The sequence below is a fragment of the Triticum aestivum genome, chromosome 2B, assembly GCF_018294505.1.
Source record: "Triticum aestivum cultivar Chinese Spring chromosome 2B, IWGSC CS RefSeq v2.1, whole genome shotgun sequence".
In the NCBI taxonomy this organism is placed as follows: Eukaryota; Viridiplantae; Streptophyta; class Magnoliopsida; order Poales; family Poaceae; genus Triticum; species Triticum aestivum.
This window is the reverse complement of record NC_057798.1, coordinates 619,000,399-619,025,409: the sequence shown is the minus strand read 5'-3', so window position 1 is coordinate 619,025,409 and position 25,011 is coordinate 619,000,399. Positions and strand designations below refer to the sequence as shown.

Here is a 25,011-nt window from a genome sequence, read left to right as displayed (position 1 = left end):
TATGGGCAAAAAGATAAATAGACAGAAAAAGGCAAGAAATTGACTACCGTATGATATGATTTATTTGTGTTACCAAAAGAATGATGTGAATTGATTGTGTTCTGCGTTACTAATAAAGATAAGAGAACAGAAGACAAGGAAGAGAAGAATACAGTCCGTGATTGATGTGAATTGATTGTGTTATTTGCGTTACCGAATAAGAGATTGATTACCATACCATATGTTATATGCGTTACCGAATATAAGAGACTGATTACCATACCATTCGAGAATTGATTGGTGTTACCAAAGATTGATCCTGGTATGTCCGGCCAGATGAAAACCGATTGTAAATAGAAAACCAGAAAAGGAGAGGAAAATCGGTGTGGGGATATCGTAAGGGGAGGGAGGACGAAGGGTGGGACGACGTAAGAAGGGAGAGGGAACCTTATGTGTTTTTTAGGTAGTAGAGAAGATAGAGATAACGTGTACAAGTTGGAGTCGGACAAGCACCTTGGATCTGTTTGGGATAATATAAGCGTCAATTGCCTCGTGCGGCCGTTTGGATTGAAACCAACGTTTTCGTGACGCCAAATTTCCGGCAGCTTCCTTCAGTTTTCGCGCCCACCGTGGCGGCAGATTCCTTGGCCAATTTTTTGGCGATCCCTACATTGACGGGGCGGACTGGGGCGTGATCCAAATCGGAGGAAAGAGGGAAGAAAAAATACATAACAGATCGATCAAGCGGACGCAATAGCAGCAGAGAGGAAACCCTAAGCAAGAAACCCTGATTGGTCGAGCGGCGCGCCGGAGATGGAGCTCAGCGACAGCGAGCTGGCGGGGGTGAAGAGCTACAGAGAGTACATTGAGTTGATGGAGAAGAAGGAGGAGCAACTTCGTAAAGACTGCGAGATCAAGGACAAGCGGACATATGGGGAGCAGGAAATCGAGGAACACCGTGAAGGCAGCAGGTCCTTTTGTTCCTTACTTTCGCCTTCCCCCGTCGCGGCAGGTAAGAAATTCCTGACTCCAAATTTTCTTCCACTGAATGAATCTACGAACAAAGCTAGCTCCGATAGTTGAGATGTACGAAGTAGATCGGCCTTGGCTTTGTGGATTCCTGAGATCGATGCAGGAAATCGGGTTGGCTTTGTGATTTCTTGAGATCGATGCAGGAAATCGGCTTGCCTTTGTGATTTCTTGAAGATCGATGTAGGAACATAATGAAAAGTGACCTTTTTTTATTGTACTAGTATGCTTTAATTGAGATATCTCTGAAACTAGATTTATTTTACATCCCAATTTATACCATTATAGTCTAGACCTTCCTTGCCTTGCAATTGCATAGATGGATGCCTCAATATCTGATCTAGTTACCATGGATGGGAGTATGCTGTTGTTTACTAATTACTACTACCTCTGTAAACAAATATAAGTCGTTTTAGGGACTTGACGGAGGGAGTAATAACAAGCTAATATTGTGTTTTTCTGTTTCAATTGAGATTTAGTTTTAGAACCCATTCCCCTGGAAGAAGGGCCACAAATCCAGTCCATAACATTATATTAGAGACCAGAGAGTAGAGAAACCGACTTTGCTTTGCATATCGAACTAGGAACAGGATACTCTAGCATTAGATTAAAGACCCTGGATGCATCGATATCCTATCTTCTTACCCTGGATGAGAGTATATTGAATTGTTTTCCCTGGTAACAAGCTAGTTTGTTACTCCCTCTGTCCCTATCTATATGGCACCCTCGTTTCCATGATTAAACATTGACCATCAATTTCATCAATCAATAATATAATCAATTACTATATGTCATGGAAATTATACCGTTGGAAACTACATATTATTACTCATCAAATGGTATAACACCTAGCTCACACGTTATTGGTTATTAAAGTTGAATCACAAAATACGCGTGTGCCATGTAAATAGGGACGATGGAGCATCCACTAGTCCATCTATCACTTAGTTTAATTTCCCTTTTTTCAATTTTCTTAACTTAGCTTTTTCCTTGCAGATTCTCAATATGGTCTTCCCAGGAAATCCTTGCAGATCTTCTCCATCAAAGTCACCGACCTAAAATATGGTCTTATCTGGCCACTGCAGGTTTATGGCTCTGTTGCTTTCAGGAACTCGGTAGAACCTAAAGTAAATTATCTCTTCAGATGCACCAGGGATAACTGCCAAACCCTCACTCAGAAGGTGAATGAGCGTGGCTACAACTCTTTGTGTGTCTATTTCTGTTAACTTAATTCTCTTGCTGCCTGCTAGTAGCCTAGTGCTATTTAGACCTACAATCACTTTGTGCGTCCTGATTCAACTTCTTTTTAATAGTATGGCAGGCAACTAATTAATTTTTATTGTGATGCTTGCATTGCAGGATCCATTTTTGCGCTTAACAGGCCCGTCTCGTGCCATTTGGTTACTTGACATGGTTTTCATTGATGTTCAGTTAAAGGTAAAGTGCAAAAAAGAGTCTGAAGATGAAGTGCTGACTTACAAATTTTCGGATTTCCATCAACTTTTTCCTTTTGATCCTTCTAAACATGTGATACGAAGACCTATTCCCTGCAAGCGCTGCACGCTTGAGCTTGATTTGGCAATGCTGCCTTCGTCAGTTGAGGCCACTGTGGGTGTCCGAGTTGTCGATGGGTCATGGCCTGATCAGTGTGCGGGGCTGGTTGCTTGCAATACCGAGAGTGTAAAAGGAGGGCAAGTGGTGCTGCTTGATTTTCAAGATGGAAAACTGCCTACCAAGTCTGATGGTGTGGTTGAGCTTGTGAGGCGTGTTGTCTCTGTAGATTACCCAGAGGGGAAACTGATTGTTTCCGTGGAGGCCTCTCGGGATGGGTTTTCTGCACAATGTACAGTCGAATTTGAGATGCAAGCGTCAGGAAGAAGTACTGACATGTGTGACCTTATTTTCTGCAAGATGGAGGTTACAGTTTGTTGGTCTACTCTTCTTCTGCAAAATATCCTTGATTAGCCAGCTGTTGAACAATTCATTTATGTATTGTGAAAGTTATGGTACACTCTACATGCCTATCCTAGTTGATTAATTGTGTTCGCTGATATGTGGTGTTACTCTCCGTCAGTTCAGCTAATGAGCATATTAGCAGTTGCTAATGAACTTTGGCACTATGCAATTATACCTTGTTTGTGAAAGTTAAGCTTATTGGTATTGGGTGCTAAGTTGTGTAGAACTCTGCATGCAGTTGGTACCCCAACCGTTGTGTTTCTTCTTGCATATGTTCTGTCGAGGTTGCTCTGGTCTGAACTGCAATCTCTCCAGCCCGGGGTTCATTTGCTATGTTGATTACGCCATTAGTCCTTCCCTAACATGATTAAAACCGAGTTATCGAACAAAGCCGGCGTCTGATCCTGAAGCAGCGCTAGGGTTCCACTGGGTCCCTCGCTACTGTCTTCTATCGTCCTAATAGGTTCTAGTGAAATGTAGCTTATGATTTTTCTGATTCAGACGACAATCAGATCATTATTTTCAAGCTCGGGAAAGTTGTATCCCAGCTCAGGTACACGCTCTATCCCGCCCTCCTATTCTTGTTGTGATCTGTGCGCTGGGACAGACTGGAGCGAATAGTTTTTATTTTCTATCACAAATGTAAATTTTATTAAAACTTTTTACACGATTTGAAAGATCATCAACCCAATACTATATATATGCATTTCCTTTTTAGATCTCGTTTTCTCATTTTTGCACTAAATTGGAGATCTTGGAGGATGCCGCTTCGACACGCTTCGACACGCTGCGAGATGCCGCTGCGGCGCGGTGGTCGGTGCAGTTCGCCGCCGATCTCAAATCGGTGGCGCGGCCTAAAATCCACCGTGGCGTGGTGGTGGTGCACCCACACACCGCGACGATATTCCTGGTTGACGAGCGCGGGTGCACGGTGGACAAGCGGTCGGGAGGCGGGTTCGTTTTGAGCCCGGGGGCCACAGTCGCGTTCCCCTGCCACGTTGCGCGCATCGAGGAGAACATCACCGGCGGGGGGGTTGCATCGGGAGACGGCGACGGAGAAATTGTGGCTGGTGGGGGTGCAGTTAAGGTGGAGAGAAGATTCAGATCGAGATCTGGTCAGACGTTTCCGCATTCCACCCTCCTCTCCTGCCTGCCCCAACTTCCTCCCTGGTCGTTCGAGCGCATGACGGAGATGGTGGAGATCAGCGAGGAGAAGATGTGCAGATTTGCGGGCAGGAACGCGCGCATGCGGATCCGCTTGAGGGAGATCGGGGCGTGGTACTTGAGCAAACGCGAGATGTACGCGGAGGCGGAAGCAATCGTGGAGAACCTGACGGAGACGGAGGAGAGATCTCTGTTTGGGCGAGGTGGACGCAAGCACCCGCTGCAGGTGCTGCTGTGGGCGGCGGATCAGGCGGATTCGCCGGTGAGGGCGGTGGCGAGGAAGTGGGTGGCCTTCACCATCTTCGCGACCGCAAACCTTGCCCCCGCCATGAGGGAATCGGCGCTTCGCCCGCGGGAGGGGGTGCTAGCCCTTCCTGTTCCGGGGACGGCTATGGCTCCGATCGAGATTCGCGAAGACCCGGTGGATCAGGCGCCGCAGGAGACGGCGGGGGTGCGGCGTCGCTCCGCTCGCCTAGCTGTGGCTTCATCAACCTCGGAGGATCTAGCGCCTCGTCGCTCAGCACACCTCGCCGGAAACAGAGCCTGAATTCCTCACTAGCTGGCAACCGGTTCTGGGTGCTAGCTAGTGAGGATTCAGACGATGTTTCTGACGAGGAATCAGACAGTTCAGGTATGACCCATCGAACTTCTTCCATGTACCTGGCTTACACCTGTGATGATGGGGATGGTCAGGGGGAAATTGATATCCAACGTCGAATTAGACGTGTTAATCGTAGATTGAGGAAAAGGATGGATAATTATGTCCAGAGTCTTTTGCTTAGAGATGGAAAAAATAGGAATGAGACAGTTCAGAGTGGGTTGATTCATATCGACTCACCTAATTGGGGGGATTTTCATAAACAGAAAATGGATATGGCACTTATTAGAATTAGGGATAAGATACCCAAGGTTTGGGATCTTCCTAGATTCCCTGAATATCTGTCAGATATTGATAATATGTGTGAGGTTGTTGAGATTGATAACAATAAGGATATTGAGAGGGGCATGTCTGGGTGTGTTACCTTTTCACCTGATAATGATATGAAAATAGATACTATTCCAGTGAATGTCAGTTTAGAAGAAGCTATGGCAGAATTTCAAGCTTGCTTTGCTGAAGAAGGATCAGGTGCTGGGGGGAGCAGGCAACAGGGGGGACTAGTGTGAGGGGAGAGAAAGTGGATCAGATGGGCCTGGGTCAAGGGTGGCCCAATAATGGATGGCCCCAAAGAAGCCCAGATACTGACAGTGGAGACGGGGGCCTACATAAAGGAGGGATCCCAACTTTCGTCCCTGATCCCGATTTCCTCCACCTCCCAAACCCTAGAGGGATCTTGGCGGCGACCAGTGAAGAAGAAGAGGTGGTGGAAGGAGGACTATCCTGGGGAGAAGAAGAAGACATGGCTGGCAGGCAGGAGAGTTGGAGGCCAAGGCCTGGAAGGGGAAACTATCAAGGAGGGAGAGGTAATTTCCACGGTCGATCTGAGCATTTTGGGAGAGGTTTCAACAGACAGGATGAGAGAGAGGTGGATGGTTATGGTTGGAGAAACAGAGAGGGGGGTTTCAGAGGAGGATCTGGGACGAATAGCAGTGGCTCTGGTGGGGATGGAAATTCTGCTGGAAGTGGAAGAGAAGGAGACAATAAGTTTGGCAGATTTGCTTCTGAAAGAGGGGGAAATCAACAGAAGAGATTCCAGGTTGGGGGGAATGAAAACAGACAAGAAAGTGGTTCTGGGATTGCTGCAAATTTGGGAATTCAGGGGGGCCAGTCCAGTTGGCAGGTGGCTTCCCTGTGATGAGCAACAGTAATTTTCCTCAGCTTGTGCCAGTGGGGATGGGACTGGGACAGTTTGGTCTTGTGCCTCAGGAACAATTGGTACAGCAGTATCAATTCCTACTGTCCAACATGCCAAAACAAGAGACCTTACTGCAACAAGCAAATACCAGAGTGGAAGGACAAAAGGAAACAGCCAAGAAGAAGGAGATTGGAAATCCAAAAGAGCTCTTTTGTGTGAAGTGCAAGGAACAGGGGCATGTGAAGAGTGATTGCAAAAATAAGGTTTTCTATGTGGTGTGCCAAAGACCATCTCATAACACTGAAGAATGCACCATTCTAAAGCAGCCTAAGCCAGTTGCTAAATATGTGGGATATGGAGCCAGGGGTTTGGGGTGTCTTTTGGTGCAGAACACTAAGGAAATTGTAGCTGCTGAGCACATCAATCCTATGGCCCAGGTGACTGTTCATGAGGGACAGCTGAATGATACCACAGTGGCCTATGGCTTCAGCAAGATGTTTGACTGGGGATGGACATGGAGAGCCAAGTTCCAGAGTCCTACAACCTTTCTTATGAGATTTCCTAGTAAAGCCAAATTGGTGGAGCTGAAAAACTTTGGCAAATTCACTTTGCTGGGCACTGGTGCCATGGTTGAGGTTGATTTTTGGAGTCCAGATGACAGGGCTAAAGGGAAGCTACACTCAATCTGGATTAAGATGTGGGGGGTCCCTGATAATCTGAGACATTACTTGGGAGTTTGTGAGATTGGTTCAGCTTTGGGGCCAGTGGTTGAAGTGGATGTAGATCATATTCACTCTAGGGAGGAGATAAGAGTGAAAGTGGGAGTAAGGGACTTGCATAAGGTTCCTGCTGGCACAGAAATCACTACCAAGGACTTGTTGTTGTATGATATAGGTTTTGAGTTTGATTCAGTTGCTGAACAAGGTTGGTACAAGTTTGAGGAGGGAAATAAAAGGAAAACCTTTGATTATCTGGACTTAGAGAGCCATGATGCACAGAGGAAGAAGGAGGTGCAGAAAAAAAGTAAACAATCTGAACCTGCAAAGTCATTGGTTAGTTTACGAAGTTTGGGACTAAAGCAGTATGAGCAAGTGGTTCTGAAGACAGGGGATGTACCTCAGAAAGATGAGTTGCTCAAGGACAAGGCAGAGGTGGGGACTGCTGGAGAAAGACAAGGAGAAGAAAAAGTTTAAAAGTTAGATTGCAGAAAGCAGAGGAGTTGGCAGCAAGGCAGACTGCCCAACTGATGTTGGAGGAAAAAAAGAGAAAGGAAATGAATATTATTAGGAAATCACTAGAAAGGGAAGTTAAGAGATAGCATGAACTTCTGCAGATAAACCTGAAGGTCAGTGAAGATGTGAGAGGATCTCAATCAGGGGAAAAGCAGCTTGGGAGTGAAGATGAGAGGGAGAATTCAGGAGAGGGAGCAGTAGCAGAAGATAATAAAGATAGTGGGGAAGGTATGTCAGAGCTGGAACTAATGGAACAGGCAGTGGGCCTGGGATATATGGAGCCTGTGGACTATACTGCCAGTCAGGAAACTGAATCCTTTGAGACCAAAATCAAAAAGGCTGGCATAGGAGGGTTGGAATCCCAGGATGAGGAAGAATTGAGAAGATGCATTAGGTTGAAAGGCAAGGAAGACAAAAAGATCACTGAACTGGCTAAAGAGAGAGTGGCACAGAAGAACAACTATGGTGAGTATTCTCCTTCTGATGTCATATCTAGGCCTATTGATATTTTACAGCAGATTGCTGAGGGGGTTGGGGTTAGCTTAGGATCTAAACCTGATATTGTCAATCACAATATGGAATTGATTAAAATGGCTGAACAGGCTAGAATTGATATGTGGCTAACTGATTATAATAATAAACAGAAGCAAAACCACATGCCTGAGGAGCATGACTTTCTTGACACTGGAGAATATTCTCTATTAGATATGTCAGAAGATGAAGAAATTGAAAAAGAGGAAGAGGAGAATGAGGAGTGGGAATTAGTGAAGGGACTTTTCTCATCCAAAAGAGAAAAGAAAAAAGGCAAAACTACTAGAGGTTCTGGAGTTAAAATTGCCTCAGTTGTCAGAAATTTAGAACTCTCAGATGGGAAGAAAAAGAAAAAAGATGAGGGGCATTTTTTGGAATATGAGAGGTTTTGGGGGTGATATTAAGAAAAGATTTTTAAGAGAGATGATTATGGATATGAAAGTTGACTTTCTGGGTCTGCAGGACACCATGAGACAACGATTTTCCAGAAATGATCTACAGCAAGTTTGTGCAGGGAGGGATTTCCATTGGCATTTCACCCCAGCTAGGGGGAAATCTGGTGGCCTTCTACTGGGTGTGAATTATACCACACTAGATATAATTTCTCAGGATGAGGGGGGTTATCATATTAAAATGACAGTCCAAGATATTGAAAAAAGGTTCATTTGGGACCTAGTGGTGATATATGGTGAGGCACAACCAGAGAGGAAAGCTTTGTTCCTGGCTGAGCTGTCCAGAGTTTTCCAAAATTCTATCAACCCTATTTTGATTGGAGGGGACTTTAATATTATCAGGAAAGCCAGTGAGAAAAATAAACCACGATCCCCTAGACATTAGAGTTTTCTCTTCAATGCCATTTTGGAACAGGCTGGGGTGAGAGAATTGGATATGAATTGGAGGAAATTTACTTGGGGTAATTGTATGCTGAATCCCACGTTTGAGAAACTAGATAGAATTCTATGTAGCACTGATTGGGAAAAGGTCTACCCCTTAACCCAAGTAACAGCCCTAACTAGGGAGAAATCAGATCATACTCCTCTTTATTTGGATTCTGGGGATTTCCAAAAAATAGAACCAATCTTCAGATTTGAAAATGCTTGGTTTATGAGGGAGGGGATTGATGAAATTGTTCAGAAATTTTGGAGTGATTCTTCCATCAAAGGAGACAGCATAGACAGGTTGCTGGGGAAGTTTAGAATGTTAAGACCCAAACTTAAAGGGTGGAACAGAAATATGAATGCTTGGTATGTGGAGCTAAAGAAAGATATTCTACTCAAATTAGATATCATTGATAAAAATTGTGAGGTTAATGGCCTTACAGCTGCTGATAGAAAGGAACAGATTGAGTTGAGGGCCCAGCTTGATAGATTGCTCAAACAAGAAGAGGCTAAATGGAAACAGAGAGCCAAAATTGATGAACTGCTGGAGGGAGATAGCAATACCAAATTCTTTCATGCCAAAGCAAATGGGAGACTTAGGAGGAATAAAAATCTCTAGGTTAGAACAAGAGGAGGGGGTGATAGAAGGAGATAAGAATTTGATGGAATATATCACTTCTTTCTACAAAAACTTATTTGGCCCACCAGATAACTCCTCTGTTTCTCTAAATATTGATAATCCTGCTAGGATTCCAATGGAATATGCTAATCTGTTAGTGGAAGAATTCTCTTTAGAAGAGATCAAAAAGGTTGTCTTTAAAATGGCACACAATAAATCTCCTGGGCCAGATGGCTTCACGGCTGAATTTTACCAACACTATTGGGAGTTGGTGAAATTTGATTTGAAAGCTCTTCTAGATGATTTTGCCAGTAGGAAAATTGACATTAGTAGACTGAACTATGGAATCATAACCCTGGTCCCAAAAGGGATTGGTGCTAATCAAATTCAGAAGTTCAGGCCTATCTGTCTGTTAAATGTTTGCTTTAAAATTATCACCAAAGTCTTGATGAATAGACTTAATTTGGTAGCTGCCAGGGTCATCTCCCCTGTACAAACTGCCTTTGTTAAGGGCAGATATATCATGGAGGGGGTCCTGATCTTACATGAGGCTTTAAATATAATCAAAAAGAATAAGCAAAGTGCTATTCTTTTGAAAATTGACTTTGAAAAGGCTTATGATAAAATCAAATGGTCCTTTTTGTTTCAAATGCTTAAGCTGAAAGGATTTCCAGACAAATGGATTGACTGGGTTATGGAAACAATTAGAGGGGGAAAGGTTTGTGTCAAGGTTAATGAGAATTTAGGAAAATATTTCTGTTCTTATAAAGGCCTGAGACAAGGGGATTCTTTATCTCCTCTAAATTTTGATCTGGCTGCTGATGCTCTAGCAATTATGTTAAATAAGGCTAGAGAGAATGGATTAGTTAAAGGGGTCTTGAGTGATTATACAACAAATGGGGTCAACATGTTGCAATATGCAGATGACACTATATTCCTGCTGCAAGATGATATGGACAGTGCACAAAAATTGAAATATATCCTATGTTTGTTTGAACAAATGTCTGGTCTGAAGATTAATTTTCATAAAAGTGAACTTTTCTTATTTGGTGCGGCAATTGATAAGAAAGATGAATATGCAAAAATATTTACTTTCCCGGTGGGTGCTCTACCTATGAAATACTTAGGGTTACCTGTTGATAAAAATAGAATCAGAAATAAACATTGGAAGCCTCCTGAGACTAAGATGGAAAAAAAATGTGAAACTTGGCAAGGTAGACTGTTAGCTAGTGCAGGGAGAGTTACTTTGATCCAATCTGCCCTTACAGGCATACCCTACTTTATGATGTCCTTCTATGGGCTCCCGGTGGGGGTTGAGAAGCGCATGGATTTCTTTAGAGCTAGATTATTATGGCAAGAAGATGATCAGAAGAGGAAGTACCATTTGGTGAAATGGTCTGAGGTTTGCAGGCCAAAGGACATGGGGGGCCTGGGGATACAAAATTTAGCCTGTATGAACAAGGCTTTGCTGTGTAAGTGGTGGTGGAAATTATATACAACTAAGGGATTGTGGCAAGATATAGTTTTAGAAAAGTATGTTAAGAATAAAAGTATGGGCAATGTTATGGTCAAACAGGGTGATTCATAGTTTTGGAGGGGGATACTAAAACACAGAGATCATTTTGTCTCTCTGTGTAAGTTTAAAATTGTAAACGACAGAAGAGCTCATTTCTGGGAAGATTGGTGGATTGGCAATGCTCCATTAAAAAAGAACTTCCCTAGACTATATGATCTATGCTTTCACAAAAGGAAAACAGTTAAAGAAGTTTTAGATAATGGATTAGACAATGTCCAGTTTAGGAGAACCCTACTAGGAGATGCAAGAGAATTGTGGGGGCATATTAAAGAGGCTTGTGATGTGGTGACTTTGAATGAGGAGAGGGATGAGATTAAATGGACTCTTGATAAGAAGGGAGTTTATACTGTAAAGTCCTTTTATAGACACCTGCTTGAAAATGGTGTCAAGTATCCACACTTATACATGTGGAAGATTAAAATTGAAGGAAATATGCCCTAGAGGCAATAATAAAGTTATTATTTATTTCCTTATTTCATGATAATTGTTTATTATTCATGCTAGAATTGTATTAACCGGAAACATGATACATGTGTGAATACATAGACAAACAGAGTGTCACTAGTATGCCTCTACTTGACTAGCTCGTTAATCAAAGATGGTTATGTTTCCTAGCCATAGACATGGGTTGTCATTTGATTAACGGGATCACATCATTAGGAGAATGATGTGATTGACATGACCCATTCAGTTAGCTTAGCACCCGATCGTTTAGTATGTTGCTATTGCTTTCTTCATGACTTATACATGTTCCTATGACTATGAGATTATGCAACTCCCGTTTACCGGAGGAACACTTTGTGTGCTACCAAACGTCACAACGTAACTGGGTGATTATAAAGGTGCTCTACAGGTGTCTCCAAAGGTACTTGTTGGGTTGGCGTATTTCGAGATTAGGATTTGTCACTCCGAATGTCGGAGAGGTATCTCTAGGCCCTCTCGGTAATGCACATCACTTAAGCCTTGCAAGCATTACAACTAATGAGTTAGTTGCGAGATGATGTATTACGGAACGAGTAAAGAGACTTGCCGGTAACGAGATTGAACTAGGTATTGGATACCGATGATCGAATCTCGGGCAAGTAACATACCGATGACAAAGGGAACAACGTATGTTGTTATGCGGTCTGACCGATAAAGATCTTCGCAGAATATGTAGGAACCAATATGGGCATCCAGGTCCCGCTATTGGTTATTGACCGGAGACGTGTCTCGGTCATGTCTGCATTGTTCTCGAACTGTAGGGTCCGCACGCTTAAGGTTTCGATGACAGTTTTATTATGAGTTTATGTATTTTGATGTACCGAAGGTTGTTCGGAGTCCCGGATGTGATCACGGACATGACGAGGAGTCTCGAAATGGTTGAGACATAAAGATTGATATATTGGACGGATATATTTGGACACCGGAAAGGTTCCGGATGAGATTGGGATTATACCGGAGTTTCGGGAGGTTACCGGAACCCCCCGGTAAGTATATGGGCCTTATTGGGCCTTAGTGGAAGGGAGGGAGAAGGAGCAAAGGAGGGGGCGCCCCCCCCAAGCCCAATCCGAATTGGGAAGGGGGCCGGCCCCCCTTTCCTTCTTCCCTCCCCTCTCTTCCTTCCCTCTCCTACTCCTAATAGGAAAGGGGGGCCAAACCTACTTGGAGTAGGTTTGCCCCCCTAGGGCGCGCCTCCCCTCTTGGCCGGCCCCCTCCTCCTCTCCTCCTTTATATACGGGGGCGGGGGCACCCCATAGATACACAAGTTGATCTTCGTGATCGTTGCTTAGCCGTGTGCGGTGCCCCCCTCCACGATATTACACCTCGGTCATATTGTAGCGGTGCTTAGGCGAAGCCCTGCGACGGTTGAACATCAAGATCGTCACCACGCCGTCGTGCTGACGGAACTCCTCCCCGTACCTCTGCTGGATCGGAGTTCGGGGGTGCGTCATCGAGCTGTACGTGTGTCAAGAACTCGGAGGTGCCGGAGTAACGGTGCTTGGATCGGTTGGACCGGGAAGACGTATGACTACTTCCTCTACGTTGCGTCAACGCTTCCGCTTCGGTCTACGAGGGTACATAGACAACACTCTCCCCTCTCGTTGCTATGCATCACCATGATCTTGCGTGTGCGTAGGAAATTTTTGAAATTACTACGTTCCCCAACAATGGCATCCGAGCCAGGTTTTATGGTTTAATGTTATATGCATGAGTAGAACACAAGTGAGTTGTGGGCGATATAAGTCATACTGCTTACCAGCATGTCATACTTTGGTTCGGCGGTATTGTTGGATGAAGCGGCCCGGACCGACATTACGCGTACGCTTACGCGAGACTGGTTCTACCGCCGTGCTTTGCACACAGGTGGCTAGCGGGTGTCAGTTTCTCCAACTTTAGTTGAACCGAGTGTGGCTACGCCCGGTCCTTGTGAAGGTTAAAACAGCACTAACTTGATGAACTATCGTTGCGGTTTTGATGCGTAGGTAAGAACGGTTCTTGCTCAGTCCGTAGCAGCCACGTAAAATTTGCAACAACAAAGTAGAGGACGTCTAACTTGTTTTTGCAGGGCATGTTGTGATGTGATATGGTCAAGACGTGATAAGATATAAGTTGTTGTATGAGATGATCATGTTTTGTTGAAGTTATCGGCAACTGGCAGAAGCCCTATGGATGTCTCTTTGTTGCATAAGATGCAAGTGCCAAATAATTGCTTTACTTTATCGCTATACGATAGCAGTAGTTGCAAGAGCAATAGTTGGTGAGACAACCATGTGATGACACATTGATATAGATCAAGATGATGAAGATCATGGTGTCGTGCCGGTGACGATAGAGATCATGACAGTACTTTGGAGATGGAGATCAAAGGCGCAAGATGATCATGGCCATATCATGTCACATATTTTGATTGCATATGATGTTTATCTATTATACATCTTATTCTTGCTTTGATTGACGGTAGCATTTTAAGATGATCTCTCACTAATTATCAAGAAGTGTTCTCCCTGAGTATGCACCGTTGCCAAAGTTCGTCATGCCCAGACACCACGTGATGATCGGGTGTGATAAGCTCTACGTCCATCTACAACGGGTGCAAGCCAGTTTTGCACACGCGGAATACTCAGGTTAAACTTGACGAGCCTAGCATATGCAGATATGGCCTCGAAGCACGAAGACCAAAAGGTCGAGCGTGAATCATATAGTAGATATGATCAACATAGTCATGTTCACCATTGAAAACTACTCCATCTCACGTGATGATCGGTTATGGTTTAGTTGATTTGGATCACGTGATCACTTAGATGACTAGAGAGATGTCTGTCTAAGTGGGAGTTCTTAAGTAATATGATTAATTGAACTTAAATTTATCATGAACTTAGTCCTGGTAGTATTTTGCAAATTATGTTGTAAGATCAATACCTTGCGTTGTTGCTTTCATATGTTTATTTTGATATGTTCCTAGAGAAAATTGTGTTGAAAAATGTTAGTAGCAATGATGCGGATTGGATCCGTGATCTGAGGTTTATCCTCATTGCTGCACAGAAGAATTATGTCCTTAATGCACCGCTAGGTGACAGACCTATTGCAGGAGCAGAAGCAGACGTTATGAACGTTTGGCTAGCTCAATATGATGACTACTTGATAGTTTTGTGCACTATGCTTTATGGCTTAGAATCGGGACTTCAAAGATGTTTTGAACATCATGGACCATATGAGATGTTCCAGGAATTGAAGTTAATATTTCAAGCAAATACCCGAGTTGAGAGATATGAAGTCTCCAACAAGTTCTATAGCTAAAAGATGGAGGAGAATCGCTCAACTAGTGAGCATGTGCTCAGATTGTCTGGGTACTACAATCGCTTGAATCAAGTGGGAGTTAATCTTCCAGATAAGATAGTGATTGACAGAATTCTCTAGTCACCATCACCAAGTTAGTAGAACTTCGTGATGAACTATAGTATGCAAGGGATGATGAAAATGATTCCCGAGTTTTTCATGATGATGAAATCGATGAAGGTAGAAATCAAGAAAGAACATCAAGTGTTGATGGTTAACAAGACCACTAGTTTCAAGAAAAGGGCAAAGGGATAGAAGGGAACTTCAAAAGAACGGCAAGCAAGTTGCTGCTCAAGTGAAGAAGCCCAAGTCTGGACCTAAGCCTGAGACTAAGTGCTTCTACTGCAAAGGGAATGGTCACTGGAAGCAGAAATGCCCTAAATATTTGGTGGATAAGAAGGATGGCAAAGTGAACAAGGGTATATTTGATATACAGGTTATTGATGTGTGCTTTACTAGTGTTTATAGTAGCCCCTGAGTATTTGATACTTGTTCGGTTGCTAAGATTAGTAACTCGAAACAGGAGTTACAGAATAAACAAAGACTAGTTGAAGGGGAAGTGACGATGAGTGTTGGAAGTAGTTCCAAGATTGATATGATCATCATCGCACACTCCCTATACTTTCGGGATTAGTGTTAAACCTAAATAAATGTTATTTGGCATTTGCGTTGAGCATGAATATGATTTGATCATGTTTATTGCAATACAGTTATTCATTTAAAATCAGAGAATAATTGTTGTTCTATTTAAATGAATAAAACCTTCAATGGTCATACACCCAACGAAAATAGTTTGTTGGCTCTCGATCGTAGTGATGCACATATTCATAATATTGATGCCAAAAGATGCAAAGTTAATAATGATAGTGCAACTTATTTGTGGCATTGCCGTTTTGGTCATATCGGTGTAAAGCGCATGAAGAAACTCCATAAAGATGGATTTGCGGAATCACTTAGTTATGAATCATTTGATGCTTGCGAACCGTGCCTTTTGTGCAAGATGACTAAAACTCCGTTCTCCGGAACAATGGAACAAGCTACTGACTTATTGGAAATAATACATACCGATGTATGCGATCCAATGAGTGTTGATGCTCGTGGCAAGTATCGTTATTTTCTGACCTTCACAAGATGATTTGAGCAGATATGGGTATATCTACTTGATGAAACATAAGTCTGAAATAGTTGAAAGGTTCAAAGAATTTTAGAGTGAAGTGGAAAAATCATCGTAACAAGAAAAATAAAGTTTCTACGATCTGATCGCGGAGACAAATATTTGAGTTACGAGTTTGGTCTTCAATTAAAACAATGTGGAATAGTTTCACAAATTCATGCCACCTGGAACACCACATCATAATGGTGTGTCCGAACGTCATAACCATACTTTATTGGATATAGTACAATCTATGATGTTTCTTACCGATTTACCAATATCGTTTTGGGATCATGCATTAGAGACAACTGCATTCACGTTAAATAGGGCACCATCTAAATCCGTTGAGACGACACTATATGAACTATGGTTTAGCAAGAAACCAAAGTTGACGTTTCTTAAAGTTTGGGGCTGCGATGCTTATGTTAAAAGTTTCATCCTAATAAGCTCAAACCCATATCGGAGAAGTGCGTCTTCATAGAATACCCAAAGGAAATTGTTGGGTACACCTTCTATCACAGAACCGAAGGCAAGATATTTGTTGCTAAAAATGGATCCTTTCTAGAGAAGGAGTTTCTCTCGAAAGAAGTGAGTGGGAGGAAAGTAGAGCTTGATAAGGTAATTTGTACCTTCTCCCGAATTGGAAAGTAGTTCATCACAGAAATCTTTTTCTGTGACTACTACACCAATTAGTGAGGAAGCTAATGATGATGATCATGTAACTTCAGATCAAGTTACTACCGAACCTCGTAGGTAAAACAGAGTGAGATCCGCACCAGATTAGTACGGTAATCCTGTTCTGGAGGACATGTTACTTGACCATGACAAACCTACGAACTATGAGGAAGCATTGATGAGCCCAGATTCCGCGAAATGGCTTGAGGCCATGAAATCTGAGATATGATCCATGTATGAGAACAAAGTGTAGACTTTGATTGACTTGCCCGATGATCGGTGAGTCATTAAGAATAAATGGATCTTCAAGAGGAAGACGGACGCTGATAGTAGTGTTACTATCTACAAAGCTAGAATTGTCGCAAAAGGTTTTTGACAAGGTCAAAGTGTTGACTACAATGAGAGTTTCTCACTCGTATCTATGCTTAAGTCTATCCGAATCATGTTAGCAATTGCCACAATTTATGAAATCTGGCAAATGGATGTCAAAACTGCATTCCTTAAAGGTTTTCTCCAAGAAGAGTTGTATACGATGCAACCAGAAGGTTTTGTCAATCCTAAAGGTGTTAACAAAATGTGCAAACTCCAGCGATCCATCTATGGACTGGTGCAAGCATCTCGGAGTTGGAATATACGCTTTGATGAGTTGATCAAAGCATATAGTTCTATACAGACTTGCGGTGAAGCCTGTATTTACTAGAAAGTGAGTGGGAGCACTACAGCATTTCTGATAAGTATATGTGAATGCCATATTGTAGATCGGAAATAATGTAGAATTATTCTGCAAAGCATAAAGGAGTGTTTGAAAGGAGTTTTTCAAAGAAAGACCTCGGTGAAGTTGCTTACATATTGAGCATCAAGATCTATAGAGATAGATCAAGACGCTTGATAAGTTTTTTCAATGAGTACATAGCTTGACAAGATTTTGAAGTAGTTCAAAATGGAACAGTCAAAGAAAGAGTTCTTGCCTGTGTTACAAGGTGTGAAATTGAGTAAGACTCAAAACCCGACCACGACAGAAGATAGAAAGAGAATGAAAGTCATTCCCTATGCCTTGGCCATAAGTTCTATAAAGTATGCCATGCTGTGTACCAGATCTATTGTATACCCTGCACTGAGTTTGGCAAGGGAGTACAATAGTGATCTAGGAGTAGATCACTGGACAGCGGTCAAAATTATCCTTAGTGGAATAAGGATATGTTTCTCGATTATGGAAGTGACAAAAGGTTCGTCGTAAAGGGTTACGTCGATGCAAGTTTTGACACCGATCTGGATGACTCTAAGTCTCAATCTAGATACATATTGAAAGTGGGAGCAATTAGCTAGAGTAGCTCCGTGCAAAGCATTGTAGACATAGAAAATTGCAAAATACATAACGGATCTGAATGTGAAAGACCCGTTGACTAAGATTCTCTCACAAGCAAAACATGATCACACCTTAGTACTCTTTGGGTGTTAATCACATAGCGATATGAACTAGATTACTGAATCTAGTAAACCCTTTGGGTGTTGGTCACATGGCGATGTGAACTATGGGTGTTAATCACATGATGATGTGAACTATCGATGTTAATCACATGGTGTTGTGATCTAGATTATTGACTCTAGTGCAAGTGGGAGACTGAAGGAAATATGCCCTAGAGGCAATAATAAAGTTATTATTTATTTCCTTATTTCATGATAATTGTTTATTATTCATGCTAGAATTGTATTAACCGGAAACATGATACATGTGTGAATACATAGACAAACAGAGTGTCACTAGTATGCCTCTACTTGACTAGGTCGTTAATCAAAGATGGTTATGTTTCCTAGCCATAGACATGGGTTGTCATTTGATTAATGGGATCACATCATTAGGAGAATGATGTGATTGACATGACCCATTCAGTTAGCTTAGCACCCGATCATTTAGTATGTTGCTATTGCTTTCTTCATGACTTATACATGTTCCTATGACTATGAGATTATGCAACTCCCGTTTACCGGAGGAACACTTTGTGTGCTACCAAACGTCACAACGTAACTGGGTGATTATAAAGGTGCTCTACAGGTGTCTCCAAAGGTACTTGTTGGGTTGGCGTATTTCGAGATTAGGATTTGTCACTCCGAATGTCGGAGAGGTATCTCTGGGCCCTCTCGGTAATGCACATCACTTAAGCCTTGCAAGCATTACAACTAATGAGTTAGTTGCGAGATGATGTATTACGGAACGAGTAAAGAGACTTGCCGGTAACGAGATTGAACTAGGTATTGGATACCGACGATCGAATCTCGGGCAAGTAACATACCGATGACAAAGGGAACAACGTATGTTGTTATGCGGTCTGGCCGATAAAGATCTTCGCAGAATATGTAGGAACCAATATGGGCATCCAGGTCCCGCTATTGGTTATTGACCGGAGACGTGTCTCGGTCATGTCTGCATTGTTCTCGAACTGTAGGGTCCGCACGCTTAAGGTTTCGATGACAGTTTTATTATGAGTTTATGTATTTTGATGTACCGAAGGTTGTTCGGAGTCCCGGATGTGATCACGGACATGACGAGGAGTCTCGAAATGGTCGAGACATAAAGATTGATATATTGGACGGATATATTTGGACACCGGAAAGGTTCCGGATGAGATTGGGATTATACCGGAGTTCCGGGAGGTTACCGGAACCCCCGGTAAGTATATGGGCCTTATTGGGCCTTAGTGGAAGGGAGGGAGAAGGAGCAAAGGAGGGGGCGCCCCCCCCCCCCCAAGCCCAATCCGAATTGGGAAGGGCCCCCCCCTTTCCTTCTTCCCTCCCCTCTCTTCCTTCCCTCTCCTACTCCTAATAGAAAAGGGGGGCCAAACCTACTTGGAGTAGGTTTGCCCCCCTAGGGCGCGCCTCCCTCTTGGCCGGCCCCCTCCTCCTCTCCTCCTTTATATACGGGGGCGGGGGCACCCCATAGATACACAAGTTGATCTTCGTGATCGTTGCTTAGCCGTGTGCGGTGCCCGCCTCCATGATATTACACCTCGGTCATATTGTAGCGGTGCTTAGGCGAAGCCCTGCGACGGTTGAACATCAAGATCGTCACCACGCCGTCGTGCTGACGGAACTCCTTCCCCGAAGCTCTGCTGGATCGGAGTTCGGGGTGCGTCATCGAGCTGTACGTGTGTCAAGAACTCGGAGGTGCCAGAGTAACGGTGCTTGGATCGGTTGGACCAGGAAGACGTACGACTACTTCCTCTACATTGCGTCAACGCTTCCGCTTCGGTCTACGAGGGTACGTAGACAACACTCTCCCCTCTCGTTGCTATGCATCACCATGATCTTGCGTGTGCGTAGGAAAATTTTGAAATTACTACGTTCCCCAACAAAAATGCCACCTAGAATTAAGGTGTTCATGTGGTTGGCCCTTAGGGAAAGTATTCTCACAAAAGATAATTTAATTCATAGGGGATGGAAGGGAGATGATAAATGCCCTTTTTGTGGGGAAAAAGAGGACATAAACCATCTTTTTTGACCTGTTCGGTTGCTAGATTATTATGGAACATATTAAAATGTGCCTTCAATCTTAAGGACATTCCAGACACACTAGATGGTGTTATGAGAACTTGGGTAAATACCTTTGGGAAAGATGAAAAAAGTTTGGTCATGATAGGAGTTTCAGCGATCTGCTGGACTATCTGGAAACTTAGGAATAGTGTGATATTTGACAACAATAGGGTGAATGATCCATGTGTTCCTGTTTCCTTGTTTATTAAAATCCTAAATGATTGGAATATTTTGCAGACAAATCTCACAAGAAGTAAGCTGATGGAGGTTGGAGTGAAGCTAGTAAGTGAGGTGGCAGAAGAAATATTCAAGGCAGCGCATGGGTGGCGCCTGAAGACTGGGAGGATCGAAGGGTAGCTTGCCCTCCTTGCTGCGATGGATGTTTTGGCTCCTGCCTTCGCACGCCGATTTTGCTTCATTTTGCTGATGTCTGGACTAAGTTGATGTTCCTGTAATATTGAGTCTGCTATTATAACTGGTTGTTCTCCTTGTAGCCTCTGTTCTTATAACAGAGTGTGTTGTCGCTCTGGGGCTAGATTATCATGTTTCTAGACCTTGGAACACTCTTGCAGGATCCTTCCCGCTGTCTTTGGGTTTTCGGAGAGGGGAAGGGATGGCTTCTCCTCCTTTCCCAATATGGCAGTGGGATGGATCGGCTAGAAGAGTGGAGTCTTATGTTGGGGGTTATTGTGTTTCTTTTTTTCCTTTGTTCTGTAACAAGACTTGGTGATTTCTGTTAATGGAAATCGGAGAGAGCGCTCTCTTTTATAAAAAAAAAGCAAATATGTTGTCAAATTTTTTTGTTGAATGCATTTTATAGCATCTGTCGGCAAGGTGCACGGTGCACCTCAGATCAGTGGTGCAGTTCTGTTAAATTTTGGCAAACTCAGTTAGCTTGCTATACAAGTGGTGCAGTTCTGTTAAATTTTGGCGAACTCATTTTGCTTTGCTTACGGGACAGCTGCCAAATAACTGAAACTAAGATGTACATTTTGTTCTCCAGAATTTCTTGGCATGGATTGCTGAGTTAGCAACAATACATGTAGCGAAACAAATGCAAGCTAGGCTAAATAATGGCCATGCTATTGATACATAACCTACTGTGCCTGAATAATAGACTGTAAAATATCTATGAGTGTTTTTGGTTCAACTCTCAGGATCAATGGACTTGGAACAGCTTTGCATTTGGCTTATGCATAAGACAAGAAAACTGCTCAACTCCTTTTGCATTTGGTTCAGTGAAGCATAAAATGGAAAAAAACAAAAATTTATGGAGGAAACAAGGACACTCCTAGATTACACATCCTTTTGAATGTGCAAAGATGGCCACAAATTCAAAGCATACGACTGTGTGAGTATACTCCTATGCATTGTTCCTCTCAAGTCTACCCGCTACAAAGTATGTGTTACTTTGTGACGAAAACCCTGGTGACGAACAACAAACCGTCACCTAAGAACTTTTTCTATGACGGTTTCACAAGCTATTTCCCCCAGAACAGCCCCCTTGGGTGCATCGGTGACGTTTTGGCCTTGTTTTAGGCGATGCATTTGGCTGCCACTACGTATGTCCATATTCTGCGACGATTTGTAGCGTCATAGAAAATGTTTGTGGCTAGGCAGTAAACTTAATCTTGCCTCGCACCTAGTTAATTATCAAGAATATCTTCGAGAACTAGGATTAGTGTTACCAAACTATTCGTGGCTAGGTAGCAAACTTAAAGGCAACCATTCAAATGCAAGTATTCTCTTAATTAAATTTGCAGGATTTGTGAGAATGAATATATTTTATCTTCGCGAGTTGGTAAACCCTTTTTACCCATTTGTCAAGGCCCGCTCCATTCTTTTTATCTCTTAGTTTCTCGAGGACGAACAACACTTTAAGCTTTGGGGAGTTGATGCCTCAATATTTTGACACTTTCACATGAGTATTTATTTGGTTTTCCGAAGTTTTTGCCGGTTCTTGTTATTTTTATTAACGATAATCCTTCGAGAACAAAGAAACCTTGTTTTCCTACTTGATGTGCAGACCATGCACTTTTGAAGGAAAACAATCAATACCCATATCATTGGAGCATAAGAAACTTCCCTTTTTGGCATATTTCAATTTGGTGCAGCAGAGAAGAAGATGACGCCTGGTACGAGTGTGGACACTCGTACCAGCCACCGCCACCTCCCACTTATAAATTAAAACAACTGTCGTGAAGAAGAGAGAAGCGATCCGGGAGAGAAGAACTTCATTTAGATCCATCCCGGGTCTCAGATCTTCACCTCCTTCATTTCATCGACAACACTACCATTGGGAGAGTTAATCCAATTTGTAAGGCTAGGGTTTGTAGCTCTATTCATATTTATTCAAAGATTGAGATCCGATTGGTCATTTATACTATTGTGGATCTTTTGCGATATTATCAATATGATTTCTCTCTGTTTAATCTCTGTAGTTATTGGTTGTTCTCCTCTCATGCGTGAGTAGTTCTTCATAGGCCTGGGAGATGTAGGGGAATGGTGAGATTCATTTTATGCTCATTTTATATGTCATTATTTCTGAAACTACTCCTATGATTGATTATTAAGTTGTTTATCTGTGACAAGTGCAATGCATGTTGTCCAATTTAAGGGTCCAGGCAACATGATCCAGCACAAGTAACACAAATCGTCCAACGAACCCATGACCTTCAGATGACAGGTGTTGGTATTTATGAGGAGTGAAGACGATACGAGGATAGCGGGAATCCATGACACATAAAGCGTCGGTCCGGTCTCACGACCTTGATTGTTGAAACGACATTCACTTGGAAACGTCGATGTAGGAAAATAAAGGATAACTGCCTCTATATGGAGGAGTTCGACCATTTAAGGGTGAACCACCTATCGAACATATAGTCGATGAAGTAGAATCATGTGAAAAGGTAGCTGGTGTTACCAATGCACTGACACACTTGATGTATACCATGATCCGAAGTTTCATTGCGCCTTACCTCTTTAGGCTATTGAAACAAAACGTTTACTTTTAGTCTTTTACTTTTTATGTTATTACTTTTGTGTTCCTTACTTTCTTTCGTGTGCAACCAATTTCCATACCCATATGGTACATTCATGCTTTCGAAACAATACTAATCTCAGCAGGTATTCAAACAGTTAATTTGCACAATAACTGTGATAGAAACGACAAGATTAATACATTCATCCACTCCCCATTGGGAACGATAACTAATTGGATATTTACACGATTTTTGCTAAATAATCTTGTGTGTCTTGCAGGCCATCAGCAGCTCGCTTGAATGAGGTACGAAGTCGTCCCATCATCCTGTCCGGACACATCCGCTATGAACCGGCAATAATGTGGCGCAGAGACCGGGGCAGAGCAGGTTTCTTGGCCGCTACACCAGTGTGAATATCGAGTTGGCATGCGGCACTGACAGTCATATTCGCTCTGGACTGACAACAATGTGACATAAGCGGAATGTCGGTTGAGGCATAACGTGACAGAGAGTTTTGTGTGGGTCCTAATTGTTGGACGCCTATGTGGCGGGGCTCTGCATACCCGTAAATTTCCCTCTGCTTTGCTTCTGGTTTGAAAAAATTTAAACATACGAATCTGTCCATGGACGTTTCTCTACTCTTATAAAAAATTGAGTTGGTGATGATGGTGTGTCTGTCATCTTGCAATATAGACCGTCTGATCTATATCTAACGGATAGAAAGAAAACTATGGTAATTTTGCAAAAGGATACCCACACCTCTCTCGTTTATCCTTATCTCTACTCTTATAAAAGATCGAGTTAGTGATAATGGTGTGCCTCGCTCCTCCTCACCTTATTTATCATCTTTCTCGAGATATCATTTTTTTTGATAAAATTCTCGAGATACCATTTTTCCGATAAAAGTCTCAAGATATAATTAGTTTTTACATATGGGATTACTCCTGCATGAGTCAATCACAATACGTGTTTTGTAAAAAAAATGCATCTTGATGTTCCGTGCAATGCACGGGCATCTTGTTAGTCTCCCACAACTTCATTGTTGTGTAACCAAAAAAGGAAGGTTATGGAATAATCTGGCATGGTGGCCGCTGCCGGCGTCATCCATCCCCATGCCTCCGCTAAGTCCGACCACCAATCACCACCGCGCCCCACTCCTCTTCACCTTATCGCTCATCTTTCTCGAGATATCATTTCTTTCGATGAAATTCTCGAGATATCATTTTTTTATAAAGTTCTCGAGATATCATTAGGTTTTTACACATGAGTTTACTCCGGCATGAGTCAATCACAACAGATGTTTTGTAAAAAATGCATCTTGATATTTCGTGCAATGCACGGACACCTTGCTAGTGATAGATGACATTGGATGACAAACATATATGAACCGCACGCTCCGGACATTTGAAGGCATTTTGATGCACAACCTTTGGGTTGACCTTATCATTCCTCCCGGGCAAGCACTGTAGAAAGAGGCGGTGCAGCATTCCATCCATATTAATTGTCTTTGATTCACAAAGTTATAAATTACTCTCTTCGTTTCATAATGTAAGATTATTATTATTTTTACAATACTAGCAACGAATAATACGAATCGGACAAGGGAGGGGTAATAAAACTGAAACGACAAGGACGACGCGTGGCTAATCCTCAACCTCAGCAGTCACCTGCGTGTGTGTTACGCATGGTCTACCGCTCGCCACCGCATCCCAAATCCTGCAAATCAACTGTGCATACGAGCATGCCCATGCCCGCATGCACCTCTCGTTTCGCACATGACACAATTGATAATTGCTCCGGCCGGGGAAGAGGTGCAAGTTGGAGGGAGAATCGAGATCAATGCGCAGGCAGGCAAAACGTGAGGAACCGATCCACCGGTCGGCGCCTCGGCGGGAAGATGGTTTGCCTTTTTTATTACTGGTATTTCCGTAGGCGTCGGAGCCGTGTGACCACCTTGGCCTTGAGCGGTCGCGTTCCTCCAGATCAGATCAGACGCCGCCCAAGTTAAGGCTGGCGGCTGGTGCCGCTGGGCGTGCGCGCGCGTCGCCATCGGCGGCACTCGAGAACAGAAAGAGACAACATTAACCAACAGTGATGG

General features: G+C 43.0%; 1 protein-coding gene across 2 annotated transcripts; it reads left to right on the top strand.

Moving 5' to 3' along the window:
- Positions 1–427: 427 nt before the first annotated feature.
- Positions 428–3,168, top strand: LOC123041783 (uncharacterized). 2 transcript variants are annotated; one of them, XM_044464344.1, is made up of 4 exons: positions 428–991; positions 2,005–2,189; positions 2,368–2,445; positions 2,547–2,699. In XM_044464344.1, exons 1-4 carry the CDS (start codon positions 793–795, stop codon positions 2,574–2,576), a joined length of 492 nt encoding a protein of 163 aa, XP_044320279.1. In that variant the 5' UTR covers positions 428–792; the 3' UTR covers positions 2,577–2,699. The 2 variants fall into 2 exon arrangements, with proteins under 2 accessions (XP_044320279.1, XP_044320278.1); XM_044464343.1 differs by having other exon boundaries at positions 2,368–3,168.
- Positions 3,169–25,011: the final 21,843 nt, after the last annotated feature.

Coding starts and splice junctions, on each gene's coding strand:
- LOC123041783 (XM_044464343.1), top strand. CDS start 793: ATGGAGCTCAGCGACAGCGAGCTGGCGGGGGTGAAGAGCTACAGAGAG. Junction 992..2,004: donor GCCTTCCCCCGTCGCGGCAG/GTAAGAAATTCC, acceptor TTTTCCTTGCAG/ATTCTCAATATGGTCTTCCC. Junction 2,190..2,367: donor GCCAAACCCTCACTCAGAAG/GTGAATGAGCGT, acceptor CTTGCATTGCAG/GATCCATTTTTGCGCTTAAC.